Source organism: Anabrus simplex, chromosome 1 (assembly GCF_040414725.1).
Source record: "Anabrus simplex isolate iqAnaSimp1 chromosome 1, ASM4041472v1, whole genome shotgun sequence".
Taxonomy (NCBI): Eukaryota; Metazoa; Arthropoda; class Insecta; order Orthoptera; family Tettigoniidae; genus Anabrus; species Anabrus simplex.
Genome location: NC_090265.1, coordinates 267,024,995 through 267,052,290, shown reverse-complemented (window position 1 = coordinate 267,052,290; position 27,296 = coordinate 267,024,995). Strand labels below are relative to the sequence as shown.

At 36.8% G+C, this 27,296-nt stretch overlaps 1 protein-coding gene across 3 annotated transcripts in view; it reads left to right on the top strand.

The window, feature by feature from the left end:
- Window positions 1–27,296, top strand: part of Nedd4 (E3 ubiquitin-protein ligase Nedd4) — a 592,743-nt gene that overhangs the window by 389,111 nt on the left and 176,336 nt on the right. For all 3 annotated transcript variants that reach the window (XM_067159509.2, XM_067159503.2, XM_067159516.2), the window contains exons 7-8: window positions 5,239–5,372; window positions 9,279–9,417. In XM_067159509.2, the coding sequence (XP_067015610.1) occupies window positions 5,239–5,372; window positions 9,279–9,417 (273 nt within the window). The remainder of the gene's footprint in view (window positions 1–5,238; window positions 5,373–9,278; window positions 9,418–27,296) is intronic.

The following is a 27,296-nucleotide window of genomic DNA, read 5'->3' as shown; positions in this document are numbered from 1 at the left end:
GAAATAATCGTATTTTGGGATTTGGAAAAAGCTTATGATACAGTTAAGAGAAAACATGTATGGAAATGCCTACTGAAAAGGAATGTACGAAAATCATTAATTAACCAGATAAAAATGTTGTATCATGAGAAAAAAGCAGTGTACAAGTGGGGAGTGGTAACTGAAACATTTTATACTGAAAAGGTCTCTAGCAAAGTGCAATTTTTCCATTATTGTTTATTATTTTGATGGATAAAATCATAAAACGTGTAAAACCAGTGGCGGTGGGCTCTCAGGAGCACAGGAGCACGTGAACACCCAGTTTTATTACATATTTACGCATTCATTCTTTTCTTTCGACCTGATTTCGACAATCGATCGAAAGCATTCGACAATCGACTTATATCGAAGCTCCGTTACACCGACAGTTGTTCGTTTTGACTGACAGTGCAGCGAGCACACTGGATAATGCGCTATTGTGCTGAAGACTATATGCATGCGCAAAACAGATGACGTCATGGTTTTCTGCACTGATATTCCCATTAGCGAGGAGCACGGTAAGGTACGTGCCTTGTCGTCTAGAGCCACCCTCAACCCAGTGGCAGTATTACAGTTGACCACAAGGGTCCGCCACCTCCCCTATTATGGTTAGCCACAGCCTCCCAGGAGCTACTATTGCATTACATTACCGGCAGATTTCGCTAGTACCCTAATTCTGAATAGGCATTTTGGTGTCTATTCAGACTCTTTTCCAGAAAGAGAACTGAATACATTGGCGCATATGTATCCCTGCCTAAATAAGACACAGCTGAAGACTGAACTAGACGTATTGTATATGAGAAATGACTTTCAGAAAGATGATGGGGCCATTTTCATGTTGCAGTTTCTGCTTGACAATGAACTAGATAGGGACACATTCCCACAAGTACGGTATGCGAATTACTCTGAATTGTTGTCACAACCCCAATTACGACAGCGGAGCCCGAGAGGTGTTTTTCTACTTTGAATACAAATTAAAACATTTCTGAGGAACACCATGACTGGAGAAAGACTGTCAGCGCTGGCTATGCTTGCTATTGAGAAGAGATTTGTCAACATCATTAGTGACTTCAATCGTAAAGTGATTGAGAAATTTGCGCGATTGAAGGACAGAAGGATTGCTTTCCTGTACAAATAATCAGCATTTACGTGAGTTGCTAATCTAAATCCTATCATTTAAATAAGCATGATCTAGTATTGTTGGTTGTACTGCATGCTAAATTGTTTAGAGTAGTGGATATAATTTGCAAAATGAGAATAATTACCATGTGAAACAGTAGAACCTGACTAACCGAGATAATGTGGAGACTATTGGGGTCAATTCGGATATAATTATTTTTAAAAATTTACCGGTAAATGCGGTACACATTCCTTCTATGCTTCTCGTCATATCCAGGTGAACTTCGTGCTGTTTAAAAACCAGGAATAGTGCTCGCATTCCTCAGTGTTCGCAGTAAAGCTATTATGAATTTTGCTACTGTTCTACACTAAGACAGCCTGCCCGCGGTGTAGGGGTAGCGTGCCTTCCTCTTACCCGGAGGCCCCGGGTTCGATTCCCGGCCAGGCCAGGGATTTTAACCTGGATCTGAGGGCTGGTTCGAGGTCCACTCAGTCTACGTGATTACAATTGAGGAGCTATCTGACGGTGAGATGGCGGTCAAAAAAGCCAAGAATAACGGCCGAGAGGATTCGTCGTGCTAACCACACGACACCTCGTAATCTGCAGACCACCGGGCTGAGCAGCAGTCGGTTGGTAGGGCATGAGGTTTGGTTTGGTTCTACACTAACACCCAGGTGAAATTCGTGCTGTTTGAAAACCAAGAATAGTACTCGCATCCTTCAATAATCTCAGTGTAGTAAAGTTATTGTGAATTTTACTTTTGTTCTACACTAACAAATTAGTCTCGTATAAAATTTATCCTCGGTTACAGGGGTTCTACCAAAGTATTTGTGAAGAAGGAACCGTACAAGGAACTGTTAGTGAAATGATTTATGTACCTATGTTACTTTTTTGCTGATTTGAGACATGAACAAAAATGTTGTGAACCCCCTAAAAATGTTATCACGAGCCGCCACTGTGTAAAACACAGTATCAGTAGTGATGAAGTGAATGCTTTGGTATTTGCAGATGATGATGTGATTTGGGGAAGAAAAGAAGAGTAGCCAAGTGAACATAGACAGAGAACGGTTAGAGAATGTAGAACAGTTTACATATCTGGGTAGCATTATTAATGGAAGTAATGAAATTAACCCTGAAATTAATAACAGACTAAGTAAAGGTACAACATTTTATCATCAAGTCAGAGAGCTTTTATGGGATTACAAAGTATCCAAGAGAACAAAATTAACATTATATAAACAGCATTTCATACCAATTGTAACATACAGACTAGAAACGCTGGTAACTAATAGGAGACAAGATAGTAGGATCCAAGCAGCAGAAATGAAATTTTTAAGAACATCGGTTAAAAAGACAAGGAGATAGAATTCAAAATATTAAAATCAGAGAAGAACTAAATACAGAACCGTTAGTACAGAACATACAGAAAGCAAGACTGAGATGGTTTGGACATGTAAAAAGAATGGGAAAGGAATGGATAACAAGAAGGGAATTAGAAAGAGGAGGGAAAGAGACCAGTTGGAAGACCGAGAAGAAGGTGGATGGATCAGATTTGGAAGGACATTAGAGAAGCTGGATTGGATGTGGCAGAATTAATGGAGCAGGAATAGTGGAAGGACAGAAAGGAGTGGAGGAGGCTTGTTAACCACATCTGGGTGACAAGAGTGGGACATTGATGATGATGATGATGATGATGATGATGATGATGATGATGATGATGATGATGATGATGATGATGATGATTAAATACAAAATAAACCAAAAATGAGATTTTCAGACTTCAGATATGATTTCCTGGAGAGCATCACATATACCTGTATACCCAGAAATATAATTTCCTTGACTTTGGGATCATACATTTGTAATTTTATAGGTTTTAAGTTCTAATATAAGAGACTAGTTTTATTTCACAAAGTGTGGTTTATTTAACTGGGATAACTTTCTATTATGATAGAACTGGGAACTTTAAGAACCTTATAATTTAACTGGATTTGCATAATAGATAAAATACATTGTCCATAGCTTCTCACAAGGTGACTGCAGTTCATATTCTGGTCAATGTATACTGAGTTTTAGAAATTGAAAATTTATTGAGATTCTATGGGTTATGTTCATATGAATGTCATAAAGTCTAACAGCTTGCTTTTGCTTTCAGTGACGCTGAATCGTAACAATGCATTTTGCTGCTTGCTTTTTCCGTTGTGTCAATTTTATTGCTTTGAACAAATTACAACCATTTAGCTGATATAATTCATACTCGTAAATTCAGACTAAATTCAAAGATTTATCTTTTTCATTCACTAAATGCTACTAATTTGGTTCCATTGATCCTTTGTAATTTTTTTATGGCTGTTAACAGAGTATCATTGTAGAAACATAGTTTCTAACATTTGCCTGCCTTATGTAAGTCCTGTGATGGCAAAATTTATTTCAGGCAATCATTTTAATAGTAGGTTTGATTTTTATTTGTACTTTTAGAGCAGTACAACTCATGATGATACTGTTAATGAAAAGTGTGAGGCTGCACCCATTACTACTGAAGAAATATGCTCATTATGCCTAAACTGGGTTATTATAATGCTTGCATGATCATTGGCATCTTTTATGTATGTTGAAGGGTATATCGCTGTAAGAAACAACCTCCTTTGTGATCTTTTTACAATTTCAGTTGGTCTTGATACTTGATTAACAATATGACAGTGATATTGCTTTCTCTCCTCAGCATGCTATATTTCAAGATTTCTGTTTGAAGTAATATAAAGAAAGTTTTAGCCCTACAACTTCTTTATTATCTCTTCTCATTATTTTTAAGCACTGTGTTATTTACAACATGATGAAACTGACTATAATGCTTGGCCTTGAGACTCATAAAATGCATGACTTTAAGTATTTGCAAAGTATTTGCCCCATTCTCAAGATTGTTGGTTCAATCCCACTTGATGTCTTTGGTTTCTGAGGATGGTTAAATGCACAGACATTATTATTATTATTATTATTATTATTATTATTATTATTATTATTATTATTATTATTATTATTATTATTATTATTATTATTATTATTATTATTATTATTATTATTATTATTTTTTCTGTCTCTCAAGACCACGGTTAATACTTGTCAACCTTTCAGGATTTGCAGTACTCCTTCTTGATGGAGAATACAGTTCTTTGCTCTGTGGACCCCTTTGAACCAGGTCGTCATCTCACGCTTTCCAGAAGATCCTTTAACCCATGTACCCAGGTACTGAACTTACTTCTTTCTTGAACCAGTGTCTCAGACACACATCAGCCAGATCCTCCTTCGCTGCAGTTTCCCATGTAACCCATGTACCCAGGTACTGAACTTACTTCTTTCTTGAACCAGTGTCTCAGACACACACCAGCCAGATCCTCCTTCGCTGCAGTTTCCCATGGAATGGTACATTTCAGGTCATGAGAAGATCAAGAATTCTTCGTGATATTCTTGTCGGGCATTTGAGACAGATGGCTGTAAAACATAAGAGCTTTTCAAATTTAAAGCACAGCTCTGCAATTGATCTCAGCCAGTATTCGCCCTCAGAATTTTGACATGTACCGAGGATCTTTCTTAGGAATTTCCTCTTTATCTCACCGTAGTCAGTGAGAAGGACCAGACATTCAGTAGCAGAGGAGTAGCATACAAGTCTTCAGGACATGTTGTTGTTGTTGTTGTTGTTGTTATTTAGATGTGTACAGTACTCTGTAGTCACCTATTCTCTTACTTAATAGGATAATTTTCTTGCAAATGTAATAATATAACATCTGAATTGAACCCTTTGTTTATCATACAACTTTATCTCTATATATGGAGGTTAGAATTCTGTCTAGTGTCTGTAGCCTTTTATAATGATACGGCATTTATCTTTCTTTTTTAAAAATGTAAGGGCTATTTTTTGAACTTTAGAGGGATAAGTTTAAATTCAGGAGAAATGTTACCCTCTGATGCTAAGTTAATGCTTAGGTACTGGGAGCCCAAAGGAATGAAATTTGTACTTTTCTGATTACTGTAGTAGTAGTAGTGAATTGTGTATATTAATGCAATTTTGCTGCGCTTGTTTTATTTGGATAATTTTATGTTAGCCAGTGTTCGTGCAGAATCAGGAACAGCTCCCACCTCTGCCACAAGGATGGGAGGAGCGCCAAGATGCTAATGGACGAACGTACTATGTTAACCACATTGCACGAACTACGCAGTGGGAACGTCCAAATTTCCTGTAAGTATGTTTGTATCATTAGTTTAAAGAGTTTGCTTTGGATATGAGATGTGATGAAGCCAAGTGAAAGGTTCTGGAAATTGGCTTTTGTTTTCTCAGGGAATCTAATGTATAAAATTTGTTGAATTTGCATACATACTGAACCCTAGGATCACCTTATCGATTGTCGGTTATTTGCCACAGCTGCTGCAGTAGTGAAATCTTGGGGTTGGAATGGGTCTCTTCTCGTCACTTTACTGACCTGTCGACAGGGTTCTGAGGAAGCCATAGCTGTTTCAAATGATAAGCAAAAATATGCTTCCTGAAATTTATTGAACTGAAAAGACTTCACTTTGAATGAAATTGATATATATGAATCTGACATTGAAACGAAAACATAAGAGTTACATTTGATAAAACTTTACAGTTGTTAAAAACAAATACATCAGTCCATTACAATTTTTCTGAAATATAGAATTGAAATGTGGGATAGCAAATCCATAAAGAAAGCACAAGAAACCTGAAAGTCGGGAATGTAGATTCCAAATCAAGACTGTGGATTAATCTACTTGATCCATGGAAAATATGGCTTTCACAGCTGAACTCTAAATTTACATTTAATTAAGGTTGTCCACCAAACGCAGGGTATCGTACAGCCATCATATGGACCCTAACCTCCAGTTACCTTGGACCTGTTATAACATTGTTTATTGTAAAAGTTAAATTACAACTACTAACGAAACAAAAGAAAATCACACCATCGAGTGCCATCACAGGGCACCCTTAAATTAATGTTAGATCAATGCTCAAATCTGCATTCTCAATAAACACGTACAGAAAGAACGAGCAAATGCTCAAGAAATCACTTTACGTAATATCTTGAGAAAGAACCAGCAAATGCTCTTGAATTTACTTTGAGAAATATGTTCAGACAGAACAAAATAAAATTGAAGGTAAGTGTAACCAATACTTGAAAAGAAAATGAATTAATCAACTTTATGATTATGTAGAATTATTAGCAATGATATCATTTAAAACAAGCGAATGATGTTATCAAAGAACAAATAAAATATGTGGATTCTTTTTCCTCCTTCCATTTTACAATTACTGGTCTGTATAAATAAATTACTGAGCTCGATAGATGCAGTCGTTTAAGTGCTGTCAGTATCCAGTATTTGGGAGATAACGGGTTCGAACCCCACTGTCGGCAGCCCTGAAGATGGTTTTCCGTGGTATCCCATTTTCACACCAGGCAAATGCTGGGGCTGTCCTATCTCGTCGTCGCCAAAGACCTATCTGAGTCGGTGCGATGTAAGGCAACTTGTAAAAAAAAATTTTAAAAAATACATATATATAAAAAATAAATTTGTCTCCTTAATCTGGTTTGACAAACTAAAATCGAAATAAAATAAACTCGCGTGAAGAGAAAAGAAAATAATCAATGACAGCTGATGAATCGAAACTGCATTTGCAATATCTAATGAAATAAATATCGATCAGTAGCAGTATACATCCTATCTTAAATCCATATAACATAATCCCTACAAAAATATAAACAAAATGTGGAAAGACAAACAGATAATCCGAATACCCACGGCTTAGTAGTCGGGAATAGTCTTCGTTAGATGGGCTTTTATGTTTGATGACAACTGCATTTACGTTTGCTAGTGCAATGATACTATGGAAGACACTCCACAGCTTGTAAGGTGTGTCAAGCCGAAGATGATTAATACTGAGCCCCACTAACTCGCTTTCTTTGACTTCCACCACTCGAGACACTAACACTAAGAATCAAAGAATTGTTTCACCACCTAATCGATACCTTTATTTGCCTTTGGCAATTTTATAACATCATTAGTAGTACATGTTTTGACTGCTTCGCAGTCATCATCAGCTACAGGTTCAAACGAACGAGCAAAGAAATCCTCTGCATCAACATATATGTAGATACACGGAAGTATTAAAAAGGAAGCAAACGAACGTTGCAAATAACAAGAATAAGTACGACGTTTCTAAGTCACATTTAGCACCTCCCTCCTCCCGAGAAACAAAAACAGGCGACTACACGCCCTTGTCTGCACTCTCCCCTTGATATGTAGAAATTTCATGATCCTATTGAAGTGGAATTACAATAATTGAAATTAATTCTTTGGGTCTAAGCAAGTTCATCACATGCGTGTTTATTTTTCGGAACCAAACCACAGATCAAACAAAGTGTTAATTTCACACGACATTAAACTCTGCAACGTAATTTCAACGAGATCGAAGAACTAAAGATACATACAAGGTGGACACACCACCACGTGTATACAACAACGGAGTCATCGTGATTTTAAAAGGATTTTATACTGAAGTGCAATATCATCTCGTACCATATTTTATTTAATATTCATCTATGTAGGTGTTACAGTGTTTTAAAATTGTATTGTTTTAAAGTTGTATGTATTGTGTTTGCCTGATTTGACTCGTTGGCTGATGATGGCACAAGTTTAGTGCCGAAACTAGTACCTCATGTGAACGACATGTGATTAATTCACATTAATAAATGCCTTTGTATTGAATAGGGGGACCCCTATTAATTTCAGTTATTGTAAGTCCACTCTCCCTGCCGAATCATACTAGCAAACAGGCTGCAACACACTGCTACTATACCAGATCGAGGATGGAGAACTCTGGCACAGACCCACACCCAAGAAAGCGGGAAATAAAGATGGAAATTTAGACGGGGGGAAGTTAGGACTATCCTAAATACCCTCCCCTTTTTTTCGAGAGAGATAATTCTAAATGCCAACACTTTTGGGGAAAATTTTTTTAATTTTTTTGATTTCATTTTACCTATTTTCTATCAGTTGCAGATCGTGTTACAAGCTGTCCAATTGTTTAGTTCATGGACAAGTGACATCTAAGCATGTCCCAAAATTGAGTTGCAAGAGCATTGAAAATTTGGGCAATAAGGAATCCACCTTTAGCAATAAAATTATAACAAGTTAACCAGTGTTTTCCCAAACACACTTTTGAACAAAAGCATGAAAGAGACTTAAAAAAGATTTTATCTCCTCACTTGGAAGCTGACAAATGTTTTTAATAGTATTTTAGTTAAGGATACATCTTAATTACACTTTAATTACATCTTAAGAAATTAGTTTGTAAAATGTTAACTAGTGTTTTTTCAAATACGTTTCCGAGCAGAAGAAAAAAAACAACTTAAAAGGACATTTTTATCTTCTTAATTAGGATGGAAAATTTTTTAAAACAATATTTTAGTTAAGGATAAGTTTTAATTATATTTTTTAAGCATTCCTCTTCACCCCTTCAACCCCCCCCCCCCCCTCCCCTCGTCACACTTCACCATCATCCTTCCCTATTTGACAAAGTCATAAGTTTCCCATGAGAAGAGATCAAGGCTGTTACAAGAACATATATTGTGTATACTTTCATCTCTTTTATACCTTAGCATAAGTGAATGTAGCTGATGATGACTGGGATGCAATCAAAACATGTACTACTAATGATTTTTTTAAATTGCCAAAGGCAAATGAAAGTATCGATTAGGTGGTGAAACAATTCTTTAATTATTAGATTGTCACATGAAGTGGATAGTTTGTAATACAACAACACTATCCATGAAAGTCAAAACTGAAAATAAAAATCGTATTTACCACATAATACCGGCCTAATCCTAGCATGAGGCGTGCCATAACCTAACATTGAACAGTTAAGCGCAATAGAAAATATTTACACCAACTGACAGTTCAGTCTTCTTATGAATCTAAGTCCACACCAATTCAGGTATAATTTTATCTATTCCTGTTGCTTTATGGTGCTGTAGTTTATTTATAATCCTGTACACTTCCTCTGGTGATCTTATAATTTAAAATGATTCTGTGATAATAATGTATATACTTAGACTTTTTTCTCCTAATTTAGGACTAATAATGCCAACAATGACCAAACTGTGCGTGAACGTAGTTTGGAATCAGCAGCTACAGAATTTCAACGCCGATTTCACATTAGCGTGGATGAGGTTGAATCTGGTCGGAGAGAGATAAATACATCTGCTCACCCGGTAAGTTTACATTTAAATTTATTTTGTATTTGGGTGGTAATTCAAATAGGAAGTTATTCATTTTGTTATATACCTTTGCATGCTGCATGGATTTGAATTAATTTGTAAATGAAGTAATTTGTTATTTTTTTTTTCTTGATTTTAAGGGAACTATTATGCTCATGGTTGCAATGACTAATCTCTTATAAAAATATCTTCAGTACTGGCAATATATCTGATTAAGCTGATAGCTGATATATTTGCAGACTGTTGCCCAAGGACTTGATATGCAAAATAAAACGGTTTATTTCCATGCTGAAAGGTTTGTTCTCTGTATAGGTTATGAATATATTATGTATAAAAATAGGAAATGAACCTCTTGAAGTAGCAAAATTTTTTAAATATTTGGGCAGCATGATGTCACAAGATGGAAATTTGGATGGAGAAATTGATTTAAGAATACGGCAGTCTGCAAGTTTCTACCATTGTGTGAGAGACATTGTATGGAACAAAGATGTGCCAATGAAGTGCAAGAAGGTTTTGTCCTATTATAAACCTATACTGACCTATGCTTCAGCAGCTTGGATGTTGACTAAGCGGAACCGAAGTAAGATACAAGCAGCTGAAATGAGGTTCTTGAGGAGCATACAGGGAAAGACAATACGAGATACAATGTGAAATAAGGAGAAGCATGGGATTTTGTAAACTTCAAGAAGAGATTGATATATCGAAGCTGAAATGGTTTGGACACATAATGAGAATGCCAAAGAGAACATTCATGGATACAGAGACTGCAAAGAGGCTTAGGGGACAGCCTAAAATGAGATGGAGGAGCTCTGTTGTGGACTGTATTGCAAATAGAGCAGTCGATAGCAATAAAGTACTAGAAGAGGAATGGTGGCAAGATTGAGTAAGGTGGAGGGCTTTGGTAGGTGCCACTTAATACCTTTTAGCAGCTGATCCATGTAAACTATGAACAACAAAGATAAAAGATTACAGCTTTATGTAACCCCTGTAACCGGGCAAGTTGGCCGTGCGGTTAGGGGCGCGCAGCTGTGAGCCTGAATTCGGGAGATAGTGGGTTCGAATCCCACTGTCGGCAGCCCTGAAGATTGTTTTCCGTGGTTTCCCATTTTCACACCAGGCAAATGCTGGGGGCTGCACCGTAATTAAGGCCACGGCCGCTTCCTTCCCACTCCTAGCCCTTTCCTATCCCATCATCGCCATAAGACCTGACTGTGTCGGTGCGACATAAAGCCACTAGCAAAAAAAGATATATTCAAAAATAACCCCTGTAAGTACCTTAAACCAAGAACTCATTCTAGCATCCATTATCACTGCAGCATAGTTGTCAACATAAATGCCTTTGATCTATTTTAATAATCTACCCTTAATCCCATAGTCCCCCAGTACGGCAAATTACTTTTCCCTCGGTACTCTATCACGTGCCTTGTCTAGATCTATGAAACATAAACATAATTTAATTGTCTACTCCTCTTGTAGCATTTTTCAATTACCTGATGCAAACTGAAAATCTGATCCTGACAGCCCCTCTGTGGTCGAAACCATACTGGTTTTCATTCAACTTCATCTCAACCACTGATACCACCTTCCCTTCCAAGATGTCGGTGAACAGCTTACCTGGTATACTGATCAGTGAGATACCTTGGTAGTTCTTGCAGTCCTTCCTGTTCCCTTGCTTATAGATAGGTGCAATTACTGCTTTTGTCCAATCTGAAGGTACCTTACTAATACTCCATGCTAATCTTTTGACTATATGAAACTATTTCAACCCTGCCTTCCCAATATATTTCACTATTTCAGTTCAAATTTCATCTATTCATGCTGCTTTATGACAACTTGAGTTTATTTACAATCCTTTCCACTTCCTTAAGCGTAATTTCACCAACATCATTGTCCTCCTCTGTATGGGTTTGGTTGTTCACAATGTCATCTGGAAGATTTCCTTTTACGTACAGAAGATTTTCAAAATATTCCTTCCAGCTGACCAGTGATTCCCTGGGATCTATTACGAGTTCACCTGATTTACCCAAAATGCCATTCTTTTTGTTTTTGCTTCATCCCTAAGATTCTTTATTACTGGCCAGAAAGGTTTTGCGTGCCTTTCCAGGTTATTAACAAAATCTTCCCACGACTTCTTCTTGGATTCAACAGTTATTTGTTGTGCTCTGTTTCTTTCATCTATGCACAATTCTCTGTCTGCATCAGTCCTTGTTTGGAGCCATTTCTGATATGCCATCTTTTTACATTTACAAACTGCTCTCGCTTTATCATTCAACCAAGTTGTTTGCTTTTTCCCATCTTTACACACAGTTGTTCCTAGGTATTCCTTGCAGATTCTACTACAGGTCTCTGTGTGCCACCCATTCTCTTTCAATATCTTGAACCTGCTTACTGTCCATTGTTGGAATGTTTCACTAATCATATCCATGTACTTCTGTCCAATTTCCTCATTCTAGAGATTTTCTACCCTTATTCATCTGTAGTCATATTTCACTTTCTCTATCCTAGGCCTTGAGATACTTAGTTCACTACCTATCAGATAGTGATCCATATCATCAAAACATCTTTGGAAAACCCGTACCTTCTTAACAGATTTCCTGAATTTAACACCTGTTATTGTCTATTATGGATCTGATGCTCCAACCCTCCCATGTGTAGCGTTGGATAACCTTATGCTTGAAGAATGTATTCATAACTGCTAATCCCATACTAGCACAAAAGTCCAGCAAACACTTCCCATTACTGTTAGTGTCCATATCTTCCCCACATTTTCCAATCACCCTTTCGTATCCTTGAGTTCTATTTCCAGCTCTCTCATTGAAAATGACCATTAGCACTATCCTATCCTTGTAGTTGATGGTGACTACAGTGCCACTCAGTGATTCATAAAACTAGTCAACTTCATCCTCATCTCCACCCTCACATGGTGAATACACTGAGACAGTTCTCGTCCTAATTCCTCCAACTGCCAAATCTACCATCATCATTTGCTCATTTACACCCTGACAGAAACTATGTTGCATGCAATAGTATTCCTGATCAACAGTCCTACTCCACACTCTACCCTTCCCCTTTTAACACCCGTCAGGTACACTTTATAATCTCCTGTCTCTTCCTCATTATCTCCCGTAACCGAATATCGTTAACACCTAACACATCCAGACTCATCCCCTTTGCTGACTCAGCAAGTTCGTTTTTTCTTTATTCATTCCATAAGGTCCATTAATACAGATAGCTCCGCATCAAATTACATTTTGCTTGCCAAGTTGTTTCCAAGGAGTGCTTCGCCTATCAAATGAGAGTGGAACTATGTTACTCCCATAGGTCCACGGCTTGATTAAAACATTTTGAGCATGCTCAGTGAAAATTCTGTGAAGCATGATGCCACCCTTACTTACACATAATCCCAGTGAGGATCTCTCCTCTAATGGGTTTGGGTCCACTTGTGGATTGTATAGTTCTATCCGCCTGAGCACAAGGAGGGTTATGACTCAGAATATGTCCGAGATGCTCACTCCTATTCCATAGCAACTGGTATCCTGACTCAGGTCCAGTTACTAGGACATGAGTACAATAACCCACATCGCGAACCATCCAAGAATAATAAAAAGGTTTGTTTTTATAGAATCTGGTGATGTTTTTTCAGGAACGAAACGCATGTCATTCTATGTTTCATAGTATATATTTTTACAGGTATGTTGTAGTGATATTGGTGTTATATTTAGTTTTCAACAGACTGAAAGGCTTTAAAGTTACATTAACTTTTTCAACACTGAAAAGTATGGCATTCTTCTTAACTGATTTTCTGAGTATGGTGTAACATTTTATGAGGGCTCTGTGCCATGGTCGTATTTCATCAGCTATTCTCTCAGCTGTAGAGTGCTGATAACATAGGTTAGGTGATGCTCACATGTTTTGCAAACTGTCAATTTAGAAGTAAAGTCGTGCAGAGCTACATCAACATACCACTTAAGACAGGAACTGAAATGTCTCGGATAAATGTCTGATGCTTACTATAACATGTGAGTAACAACACAGTAAAGGTTTCCACCTATTCAATACAAATATATTCACATATTTTAAAATTACATAGAACTAGTTTCGACCCATCTAGGGGTCATCATCAGCTACATCAAAGCAAAGATCACTCTTGACGAAATCCTAAGAACATGTTAATTATAACAAAAAGATTATTATGGAATAACAAGTGAATGTGGTAAATGAAAAGAGATGTTAGTATGGGACAGGTGAGTAATAGCTAATAAATATACAAGGAATATACATAAGAGGTTTGGAACAAAGTATAAAAGGGGGCTTAGTGTTGTAAAAATTATATAATCATGGAAAATAGTAAGTCCTTATAATGAAGAATGCAATATGAAATTATATATGGCTTAGGAAGAGTGGAAGTGGTTTAGGAGGGGAAGAGGGCTTAAGGTGGGGCTGAAGGTGGGGCTGAAGGGTGCGGGAGAAAGGGTAATTGTCTTGGAAAAGTACCTTTGATTAAATTTAGGATTGAGTTTTGGTTGGCTGCATTATTGTTTCTGAGGAAAGTGATAAATAGATCAAAGAGTATGTTGGGTTTCTCTGAGATTTCATTGAGATTGTGACTGGCGTTAAAGTATTGGTCTAGGTGTATGTAGTAATTTTCCATCATGTCGAGTAAAGGGCCCTTTTTTGCTAATACGAGGATGTCCATGTCTTGTTCGATATTGGTGAAATTATGGTTATAATCTTGCATGTGTTGGCCGATGGCTGAAAACTTGTTGTATTTTATTGCGTTAGTGTGCTCGTGGTATCTGATATTGAAGTTTCTACCGGTTTGCCCGATGTAGGTTTTTCCACAGGTGTTACATTTGATCTTATAAACTCCTGATTTAAAAAAACTGCTGGTCCTGTTGATGTGTGAAGTATTGTGTAAAACGTTCATGTTCTTATAGTTGGTTTTGAAGGCTATTTTAACGCCTTGTTTCTTAAAGATATTGGTTAACTTGTAGATATCATTGTTGAACGTGAAGGTGGAAAATGTTAGGGGTTTAGTTGTTTCTTTTTTGAGGGTAGTTTTTGGGCGATATTTATGTTTGTTGATTATCCTTTCTATAAAATGGTTGCTGAAGCCGTTGAATTTTGCGATTCCGCGGATTGTGTTGAATTCGTTCTTTAGATCTTTCTTGGACATAGGTATGCTGAAGGCTCGGTGAACTAGGCTGTTGTATGTGGCTCGTTTGTGGGACTGGGAGTGCACTGAATCTTGGCGAATGGTGGAGACTGTTTGAGTGGGTTTTCTGAATATTTTATAACTGAAAGAATCTGAGTTTCTAGTGATGGTTAAATCTAGAAAGTTGATTTTTAGATTTGATTCGGATTCTAGTGTGAATTTGATATGCGGATCAATATTGTTGAGTCTTAAGAGGGTGGTGGATGCGTTAATTGATTTCTCATTCATGATTACAAAGACATTGTCAACATATCTGGCCCAAAAGAGAATGTTTTCAAATTCATTGTCAATTTTGGTGTAGTATAGATAAGAAAAGTGTTTTTCCACCAATCAATACACAATTTATTTTAAATAGATTAAACTAGTACCGGTTTCGGCTCTTTCACGGCCATCATCAGCTAGTACATGAATTGTTTCGAGCCATTAGACAATTCACAAGTTGTTATTGTATTAGATATCCGGATGTCTAATGGGGGATGGAAATGTATACAGTAGCATGTAATTAAAATATCAGTAGTCAAGGTAAAAAGTTACAATAAGTTAGAACATGAGTATGTAGGACATATTAAAACATATGGGTCATAATATATAACACTTAAAAAGTTTTAACACATTAAAATTTGGTATAGGTAGACACTTGTTAAAAATTTTTAGTTCATGTTACATAGGTTCCATTCTTCTATCTTCTGTGTAGATTCTTTGCTTTTTTGTTATGTTGATTTTAGCTGTGTATGGTAATCTTCGAGAAAGTTCTGAAGCTGGTATACGTCATATTGATATGGACCTGTGTCATGAAGAATTTTTTATATTGTGTTATATATTCCAACTTGTGATGTACTATGGTAAGTTTTAATATAGTAAACAGCAGGTCTTGAGTTTGAATTAGAAGTAGTTGGTGGCAACACCTCTCTCGTCTACGTTTGTGGTTGTAGTTTTAGTTGTTGTGGAAGTCTTGTGCCGATGTGTTTGAAGGCTTGTTGTGTTCTACTGCGAGTGCGTCTTTTTAAGTGTTTTATATTATGACCCATATGTTTTAATATGTCCTACATACTCATGTTCTAACTTATTGTAACATTTTACCTTGACTACTGATATTTTAATTACATGCTACTGTATACATTTCCATCCTCCATTAGACATCCGGATATCTAATACAATAACAACTTGTGAATTGTCTAATGGCTCGAAACAATTCATGTACTAGCTGATGATGGCCGTTAAAGAGCCGAAACCGGTACTAGTTTAATCTATTTAAAATAAATTGTGTATTGATTGGTGGAAAAACACTTTCCTTATCTATACTTTGAATCTGTCAATACGGAAAATGAAATTTATAAATAATAACAATTTTGGTGTATTCGAGGAAATCCAGGTATATTTCTGCTAAGATACCCCATTGCCAAATCATCTTGTTGATATGACATTGTCGAAAGTGAAAAAGTTATTATTGAAGATTAGTTTTAATAATGTGATAAAATCTTGTATCTCTAGTTTGCTTAAGTGGCTGTTTTTGTTTAAATTGTTTATAATTATCGGAGTTAATTTAGATACTTGTATGCTTGGGTACATGTTTACAATATCGAAAGAGTGGATAGAGGGATCAGGTTGCAAATTGAACTTGTTTTTTCTACTAGCTCTGATGTGTTTTTAATAGACCTTTTGGATAAAAATTGATAATTTTTTCTTAAGAAACATTGGATGAATTTTGATATTTTGTATAAGGGGCTTGGTCTATAGTTGATAATTGGGCGGATGGGAACTCCGGCTTTGTGTATTTTGGGAAGAGCTTTAGCAGTGGGGAGTCCTGGGTTCATTTGTATGAGTTTGGATTTTTCCTGTTCGGTAAATAAAAATGTTTTTTTAAGAGTTTAAGTAGTTTTTGAATTTTTTGGGTGGGGTCTTTTTTGATTATGGAAAATGAGCTGTCTGTGAAAAAGATTTTTGTTTTTTCAATATACTTTTTTATCCATGATAACTGTTGCATTGCTTTTGTCAGCTTTGGTTACGATGAGTTCGTTGTCTTTAATTTTCTTCTTGAGGGCGTATATGCGCTTTTGTTCAGCTATTTTTTCTCTATTAATGAGGTTATTTGCGGGGTTGGTTAAATTGTGGAGGATATCAGTCAGTTTCCTTTTAACATCGATTCTAACCTCATTTTGCGTATCTTCTGGCATTTTGCTAATAGCTAGCTCTGATTCTGTGATCATAGTAGCGGCTATGTTGAGGCTGTTCAAGTTTGGCCAGTTGTGAAAGTGAACGCTTAACTTTATCCAAAGGATACTTGTTATTCCATAATAATCTTACTGTTATAATTAACATGTTCTTAGGATTTCGTCAAGAGTGATCTTTGCTTTGATGTAGCTGATGATGACCCCTAGATGGGTCGAAACTAGTTCTATGAAATTTTAAAATATTGTGAATATATTTGTATTGAATAGGTTGAAACCTTTACTGTGTTGTTACTCATATGTTATTCTCAGTTCAATACGGAAATTTATAACTCTTAATGATGCTTGCTATGTAAAATTGTCGCCTTTAAACCCTAGCAGTTTGAGCTAATGCAGGCACTTTTGTTCCTAAGACAAAAAGGTTACATCCTCAATTCTGTGAGGAACTGCAAGGGAGGTTAGGGGATGATGATGGCTTTGCCAATATACTTGTGTTAATTGACAAGACAATATTCCATATTTTTTGTGTGGTCATTTGTCATAATGTGCATATTTGGGGTTTGGAAAATCCACTCCTATAGCTTTCTTCTACACTGATTGTGGGCGGGCTACTTGCTGTTAGGGAAAGTGGGATATGGGTAATGTGCCACTGCTCAGCCAGACAAAAGATCGCCTAGCGGTGGCGCTCAGAACTACTCAGTTACCTGAGGATTTTGACATGCTCATTTCCCTCTATATTATATTCTTCAATTAATGTGTACGTGACATGTGATGTGACATTCGTTCAATTTTACTTTTGTTCTATGTTATGAAAATCCACAGCCTGTTTCCAGTCATTTGACCGGGTCAGGAATGGAATGAATGAAGCCCCATCTAGCGGCGAGGTCAGGAATTGTGCCAGCTGCTGAAGCCTGTCGCACTCCTCTGGGGCAATGATTAATGAATGACAGATGAAATTAAGTGATATTGGAGAGTGTTGTTGGAATGATATATGGCAGAGAAAACTGGAGTACCCAGAGATAAACCTGTCTGCCTCCACTTTGTCCAGAACAAATCTCACATGGAGTGATCAGGATTTTAACCATGGAACCCAGCAGTGAGATGCCGGCGCGCTGCCGCCTGAGCCACGGAGGCTCTGTTCTATGTTATAATTTCACTAAATATCTTACAATGCCAAACAGGAGGGAGGTAAGGAACCAAATGGCAAATACGAAGAAGGTAAGGAACCAAAGGAAAAAAATAATCAGCAATGTTCATGAATATTTTCAAAAGGAAGCAGAAAATAATAGTCCTTTAGTGAGTGTGTGTATAAAGTGCAACAGTGTGTTGATAGCTTGTCAATTTAGTATGTGAAGCATTTAGATATTGTAAAGGAAGGCAAAGATAGTATCGAATCATGTGGTTCCATCTCATTTCAATCACTGCACAAACAAATCAAAAAGAACTTAGGCAATCGACGGATTTGATAGAGATGTAATAAGAACTGCTATACTCGCGTACAGTATTACGTAGAGAGTGAATACCCAACACCCAACAAGTTATTTGTTGATTTACGAAAGGAATATATTTAGCAAGAAATTAAATTCATTTCAAGTTCTGTATGGACTGTAGTATCTAAATTAAAGTGTAAAATTTCCACCTATACAGTAAAAAGTGTAGTATTGGATAGGTGGAAATTTTGTACTTTAATTTAGTTAAGAATTAAACTTTCAATGAAGAAGTTACTTCATTGCGGAGAATACTGAAGTCTATGGGATTAAAGCATAAAAAAAAGAAATGACCGGAGAATTTTAATGGAGAGAGCTGATACAGTAACAGCTAGAGTAATATTTTTGAGAAAAGTGGATCTTCTGAAGAATAAGGAACGTTTGCACCGTATATTTGATTTAGATTAGAGCTACATTCATCAGAATTATGCTTCAATGAAAAACTGGCAAAATGAAAGAGGGTGCAGTAGGTTAAAAAGTTCCTGTGGGGAAAGGCGGACAAATTATCGTTTGTCACATAGATTCCAGTCGCATTGATTTTCTACAGGAATTTAATTGATTTTCAGGCCAAAGGTGAAATAGACTAGTGATAATTACCATACTGATAATGAACGCTATGGTTTTTAAAGTGTGGTTTTTTTTTTTTAAGCTTTTAGGTAGTCTTGACGAAGGGTCCAATCATAATTTATAATTTTAATGATTTCCATGTTGATTATCCAGTTTCAATTAGTTTTAACTCTGCTGTGGAAACTTCCACCTAATCAACACTTACAAATTGTGTTATACAACTTCTTTCTATCTCATTTACAGTAGTACTAATTTCGGTGTATTGTTTAGACTATCTTCAGCTATGATGATAAACTTGAGAACTGTACGTTGCAAACTATAAACATGATAAAAATTCTATTTACATTCCTTTTCTGGGTTTTGTCTTCAAGAATTTAAAAAAAGAAAACACAATTTAAATGTCATTTTGTAACATTATAAAATCTTTGTTGTTGTCCTGCAAATGTGAAAACATGTTAAAATACAATTTAATACCTTAATCTTCTCTCGATGTTTTACCCCAATTTTAATAATGGCTGTTAAAATTTTACGCTACTCAGTTGTGCCTTCAAATGAAAGTAGCCCCTTGTTTACACTATAATGTTGCCTTTGGATAAGTGTGAATGTGTAAAAACAATTATCTAAAATATAAAATATGTTACAGGCAACAATCTCCCTTATATCCTTCTTTTGATTTGGATACATTAGTTTTAAATGGTAGTGGTTGAGTGTTGTCAAAGGTAGAAGTCTTCAAGAAATTTGTTGTTGTTTCATGAGTCAAATGCACCAGAATGAAAGTGGAGAAAACAGACCACGTTTTATCATTGGGTTTCCCAAAAATGAATTTTGTGAAAGGAACCTACAATTAAATAAACACTGCACTATTATTGCATATTGTGTAAAGAAATCTATATATCCTAAGCATGATCCAAACTAAACCAAACCAAACCAAACCCCATGGCATTACAGCCCTTGAAGAGCCTTGGCCTACCAAGCGACCGCTGCTTAGCCCAAAGGCCTGCAGATTACAAGGGGCGTGTGGTCAGCACGACGAATCCTCTCAGCCGTTTTTCTTGGCTTTCTAGACCGGGGCCGCTACCTCACCGTCAGATAGCTCCTCTATTCTAATCACGTAGGCTGAGTGGACCTCAAACCAGCCCTCAGGTCCAGGTAAAAATCCCTGACCGGGCCGGGAATTGAACCCGGGGCCTCCGGGTAAGATGCAGGCACGCTACCCCTACACCGTGGGGCCGGCTCCTAAGCATGATACCTGTACTAAATTTTATACCTATTCTTTCTTTCTCGTGTTGACCTTCTTGCTGACTGACTGCTATCTGATGTGTGAGGCTTGATTCTAACATAAGTGGAATGGTCAGAGTTGTTTTAGAATGAAATGGTGGGCGTGAGGAGAAGGGAGGGAGGAGCTGCGCCTGTTGACTGATGTGTTTTTCAACTCTGCTGCAGTACACTTCAAGTATAAATGGTTTAATTGAATTGAACAATACATTATGTTTTTCTGTGGGTTCATTCAGATTTTAATCTGGATTTAATTTACTGTCTAGGAAAAATAAAGAAATCCCCAGTGATACTGAGTAAGGAGCCTTTTGTAGAATTTTTATGATTTGAAGGTCTTGTTCAGCGATTGAAAATTGATGTCAGTTGTCGGCTATGTGCTGTCCTGTGGCAGAATACCTATAATGTTTCACTACCCTCATGTGTTCTAGATATCGGATGTTGAAGTTCCTGCCCATTTGAGCTATATAGGTAGCTGGACAAGTACTTTATTTTAATCTGTATATTCCTGCATTGTTGACTTTATTGCTGTGTGATTGATCATATTAGAGTTATGCAAATTGAGAAACTGTTATTCGTTTTGAAAACATACTGAGATCATATTTCTTGCAAAAATTACTTATTGATGGATATTTTGATTGCTGAAGGTGAAAGTTGTGAATTCACCTTCTCTTTTTGTTTCTCTGGTTAGGTGCGATACGGGTTTGTGTTTGACTTTATAAATTATTCTATTGATGAAAGCATTATTGAAACCATTTTGTTTGGCTGTTAACCTGATGACCTTTAGCTCACTCTGTAAATCTACTTGTTATAAGGGAAAAATCAAGTGGATAGAAAGTGCAAGGTACCTAAGGAAGAATGGCTGAAGGAGAAGTGCAAAAATGTCGAAGGCTGTATGGTCCTGGGTAAGGTAGATGCTGCATACAGGAAAATCAAGGAAACCTTTGGAGAAACGAAATCTAGGTGTATGAATATTAAGAGCTCAGATGGAAAGCCACTTCTAGGGAAAGAAGACAAAGCAGAAAGATGGCAGGAGCATATCCAACAGTTGTATCAAGGTAAAGATGTAAATAATTTGGTTCTGGAACATGAAGAGACTGTTGATGCTGATGAAATGGGAGACCCAATTTTGAGGTCAGAGTTTGACAGAGCTGTGAGTGACCTCAACAGGAACAAGGCACCTGGAATTGATGACATTCCCTCTGAATTACTGACTGCCTTAGGAGAAACCAGCATGGCAAGGTTATTTCATTTAGTGTGCAAGATGTATGAGACAGGAGAAGTCCCATCCGATTTTCGGAAGAATGTTGTTATACCTATTCCCAAGAAAGCTGGTGCTGACAGGTGTGAAAACTACCGCACCATTAGTTTAGTATCTCATGCCTGCAAAATTTTAACATGTATTATTTACAGAAGAATGGAAAAACAAGTTGAAGCTGAGTTGGGAGAAGATCAATTTGGCTTCAGAAGAAATGTAGGCACACGTGAAGCAATACTGACTTTACGTCTGATCTTAGAGGATCGAATCAAGAAGGACAAGCCCACGTACATGGCATTCGTAGATCTAGAAAAGGCATTCGATAATGTTGATTGGACCAAGCTATTTATGATTCTGAAGATGATAGGGATCAGATACCAAGAACGAAGAATTATCTACAATCTGTATAAAAATCAGTCTGCAGTGATAAGAATCGAGGGCTTTGAAAAAGAAGCAGCAATCCAGAAAGGAGTGAGGCAAGGCTGCAGTTTATCCCCTCTCCTTTTCAATGTTTACATAGAACAGGCAGTAAAGGAAATCAAATTGAAATTTGGAAAGGGAATCATAGTCCAAGGAGAGGAAATCAAAACCTTGAGATTTGCCGATGATATTGTTATTTTATCTGAGACTGCAGAAGATCTCGAGAAGTTGCTGAATGGTATAGATGAAGTCTTGGGTAAGGAGTACAAGATGAAAATAAATAAGTCCAAAACAAAAGTAATGGAGTGCAGTCGAACAAAGGCAGGTGATGTAGGAAATATTAGATTAGGAAATGAAGTCTTAAAGGAAGTATATGAATATTGTTATTTGGGTAGTATAACAACTAACGATGGCAGAAGTAAGGAGGACATAAAATGCAGACTAGCACAAGCAAGGAAGATCTTTCTTAAGAAAAGAAATTTGCTCACTTCAAACATTGATATCGGAATTAGAAAGATGTTTTTGAAGACTTTCGTGTGGAGCGTGGCATTGTATGGAAGTGAAACATGGGCGATAACTAGCTCCGAAAGAAAGAGAATAGAAGCTTTTGAAATGTGGTGTTACAGAAGAATGCTGAAGGTGAGATGGATAGATCGAATAACGAATGAAGAGATACTGAATCGAATTGGTGAGAGGAGATCGATTTGGCTAAATTTGACGAAAAGAAGAGATAGAATGATAGGACACATCTTACGACACCCAGGACTTGTTCAGTTGGTTTTTGAAGGAAGTGTAGGTGGTAAGAACGGTAGGGGTAGACCAAGGTATGAATATGACAAGCAGATAGATTAGAGCAGATGTAGGATGCAGTAGTTACGTAGAAATGGAAACGTTAGCACAGGATAGAATGGCATGGAGAGCTGCATCAAACCAGTCTATGGACTGATGATTCAAACACATAAGGGAACATTTAAGGCCCTATGTACCATACTGAAATATATCCTATATATCTATGTGCTTCCTAGAATTTGCTGAGAGATCAAATGCAAACCTTTAAAAAAAATCTCAAAACTGCAGACATGGCCTTACACCACTTAGGAAATAAAACAGCTGTTATAATAAGAATGTAGTGCTGTCCATATATTCATTATTTTGTTGCAGTTTTGAGGTGGTTGATGGTATGCATGATGAGGACAGATATCCATCAGAATATCAGGTCTGTCTGTCTTTTAGTTTGGGTTGAATAAACTCGAACTGCTAGCCCGTTTTTCATTAAACATGCTAGTTTTAAAGTTGAAATATCCAATATATCCCTGCAGTTGGTTTTATCTCAGTCAATTTTGTAGAAACTGTGAAATGATACTTTTAACTTCAAGAATACCATCTCTCGGTCAGAGATGGGAACGAGTTGGCAATTTCTTTCACGGACCATCGATGTCATGCATAGGTCTACTATTGGTTTCTTGCCAACGGTAGTGATTTTGTTTGATACTTTCTTGCCTTCTGCTTACTGCGTGGAATCCGAAGCCATTCGAAGTACCTTATTCTAGCACCACATATTGTTTTGAGACCTCCGTTTTAGTGGTGTATTATTTGGATGCACTGTTAGAGTTTCTTCTTTCAAGCCATTTTCTATGGGTGATTGTTTTGTTACACTTCTGCTTTCTTCTTCTATTCAACTTCTGTCAACAGACAAACATAAACTAATACGTTCCAACCGTACTGAAAAGATATTGAATGCATTTTGATACATTTTCCAGTGGTCATCAGTTTTATATTGGCCACAAAATACCATGCATGCAAAAATTCACCCATTTACAGGAAGGTGCACAAAATGAGTCACCATTTGTTTTTTACATCATTTATTAGTCACACCAGATATCCCATTGAGCATCTCAACAGCAACAGCAGGAGCAGTATAACATGGAGTGAGTTACAAAATGATCCGTAATTCACAATGCTGTGTCCAGGAGACTAGCGTTTACAACAATGGCTGACGAGAAGACTGATGATGCAGCAGGAATCGGCAGTTGTTACTCTTTCATGAAATGAAAAGCTTTGTTGGAACTCAAAAATATTTTTAACAACAGTTTTAACAAACGATGGACCTCTTGCGCAAGAACCATTCACGGGCAGTATCAGAAATTTGTACGGGAAGGAACAATGTTGAAACAGAAGGGACCTCGACCAAAGTCTGTTCACCGGAGAATATTGAAGCAGTAAGAGTTGCTATACAGAGAAGCCCCTTGGAAAGGCAACAGTACATCTGTACTATGCAGATGCTCCATTCAACAGATTCTTAAAAGCGGCCTCCACATGTACCCCTACAAGATGACCTCTGCACAGAAGCTCACTGATGAACTCAAGTGTCAGAGACTACTGTTTACTCACTGGGCAGAGGATATGCAACAAACTCTTAACAATTTTTTGTTTTCTGACGAGGTGCTTTATCATTTGGATGGTAAGGTTAACAAACAAAATGTATGCTTTTGGGCTACTAAAAATCCACAAGTGCTTCATGAACAACAATAGGTCATTTCACTTAGATTTGCGTGTTGTTTAAATGACAGATAATTTTGGCTCCCCATTAGTCTAGACCTCAACCAATGTGACTTTTTTCTTTGAGGGTATGTAAAGGAAGAGATTTTTTTTGGAACATCCACATGATTTTTGGACCTCAGAAGACTTATTCATCAACCTTGCAGTGATATCCCGGAAGACATGTCCCATAGCGTAATGGCTAACTTCGGTATTCATTTGAAGGAAGTAAAAAATCAAAATGGTGGCCATATTGAGCAGGAACTATTCTCCGTGGTGTGTTTTTCATTGTAGTATATTGTACCAGGAAAAGTTTATTTCAAGAGCATGAGGTCTTTCTGAGGTGTGCCTAGTCCTTTGGAGATGGTACAGAAAGGGAGGATCACAAGGCGAAATAATAGATATTATTACTTTCTTTCCTTTATTCAATCTCTGGAAGGTCACCCTATTATATCACCGAATCATAGATATTTACTAGAAAATAAATTCCAATTCCAACAACAGAATATCGAAAAATCAAGTTAATCAAGTAAAGTTCGACTGAACAATGTCTTTCTCAAACGGTTGTGTCCAATATAACTTTCATGGCATACATTAATAATAAAGCATGTTGTAAGTAAATAAGAAATCCTAAAGTATTTTTTATTGGCACTTGCGATTTCAGATTATGCTTTCTACATAAATTAAATAAAGTAAATTTGGTAATTCCTTTTTGTGAACACATCAAACTCAAATATGAAACACTTGAAATTAAGCCTGACCTTCTAGTACAAAGTTCTGAGTATTGTCCTATTTTTTTGTAAATTATTGTACACTTTACACAAATATTGTAAATTGAGAGTTTATGATACACTTCCACTATGAATGAAGCACTCAATTGATATTTTAAAGTTCCAATTAATGAGAATATACGACGAAAGCACACTGTAATTTGAAAGTCTGTCTTTACTTTAAGAGTTGTAAAGCGTTAATTTTCCAAGCTTATGAAATGTTAACTAAGTGAGCTTTTAATGTTCTTTGTCAGTAATGACACTGTTTATAAAAGTTCTGTTCAAAGTCAGAATTATATTTTTGAATGGAAAAAGCACTGATATCACCTGGCGTACGCCTTCTTGTTGAGCTCGGACAGTTGAATACTGCTCTGCAAGCAGCAATCTGGAACTCGGCTATCAGCAAACACCACTATGTTTCATAGTACCACGTCCCTGTAACTCTCCCTCGTAGTACCAAGTCCACATTGATCTGCATCAAATCTACGTTGTTCTCCGTCCTCCGTCGATCTCCGTCATCTCGAGTCAGGATTTCTCATGTTACTAAAAGAGTGGCTTTAACAAGAGAAAGTCCAACTGACTAGGTTGAAATGTGCACCATTTGATTTTGCACTGTTAGAACTGATTATCACTGTCTCATAAATAATCACCATTCACTGGATGAGAAGTACGTCGGAGCACAGTCTATTATAGTAAATCACGATAATGAGAAAATACACTTCCCTGCACAGTCGTAATGTTCCTTCTTACTATCACAGTTCTACAAGTATTCATGTATGAGTCCTATACTTCACAATATCACTGAATTACGAAGTTCATTATACAGTCTATGCACACGGGTTGTTTTTAAATGGTACAGTCTGTTATGACGATACACAAACAGTCTTTCGGCACAAATTAAAGTGTTCTAGACTTTAATAATAATCAAAATAGTTAGTGTGTTGCTACCTGCACTCATGATATTCAAAGTTGAAATAGTTCAAGATCATTACAATTTAAAGTAGCCGTGCTAACTTCGAGTTTGTTATGGTTATTCACACGAAAATTAAGATATTTTTCAAGTTCAAATATTGGTGAAATATTACAAGTCTTATGACTTCGATGTTATACACACGTTAATTTCCTACGTTTGAATGTCTGATGAATTGCAAGTCCCAAAATTTATACGTTACTCACTGGTATTCACAGAAACTAAGTACCAACTTCCCGTTGAAATTATCTAAGGATTACGATGTCCGGCAGTATGAATACTGAGTTCGACTCGTCGCGTGCAGCATGACATGAGAGCCAGCTGTGAAGAATGCCAACTGGTTTGCTACGGTCTGGCCTGCTGCTTATATTCCGTACGACTCAAGGCTGCTTGCCACGTCACTGGGGGAAGTGTGATTCCTTTCTCGCCTATATTTCTTGAATGTCGCAATGTATTTTATTGAAATTAACATAGTTTACTTTCAGAACATGAGCTACACGATGATGTATGTCTCATTTCCGTGTCCTTATCGGCTGAAAAGTAAGGTATTTTTCTTCCAGTACATTCGAGAGATAGGCATGCAACATGTGGCAGTTACGTCACCCGCAGATGCATTGCTTGTGATGTGTCCAGCTCACCACGAGCAGCTTCGTATTGCGCTCACCAAGATGTTGGGCATACGAACACATATTATCGCCGTCCCTTTTCCACATGTTTCGGCAATTATAAAATAATGTACAGGACTGGAACAGTTCCTGGTACAATATGTTTCTTGGAGTTTGTATTGACAATAAAAATTTTATTCAACAATAAAATGGTGACTCATTTTATGCACCACCCTGTAAGAAACAGTATTAATGTAGATGCTGAAGTCTTTCCTAATGGGCACAATAGAGATTAAATTTTAATAAAAGAGAATCTTCATTGTATTTCTTATGGATTTTTTTTTTTTTCCCCTGGACTTAAGAATACTTGATCCATTCTTAACATTACAATTTAATGAAAGCAAATTGGATCAATTAGACCTCATTTTGTTTAAATATTTTTTGGCAAACATTTTGGACAGTCTGCATTTGTATAGTGTTTGTAGGAACTGCCTTTAATTTAAAAATGCACATTCTAAGCATTAAATTTAATCTTTCTGGTCATCATCATCCTCAACCATCTCCAGTTTCCCGGGTGTGGTATATGAACCTCCTCCATCTCGT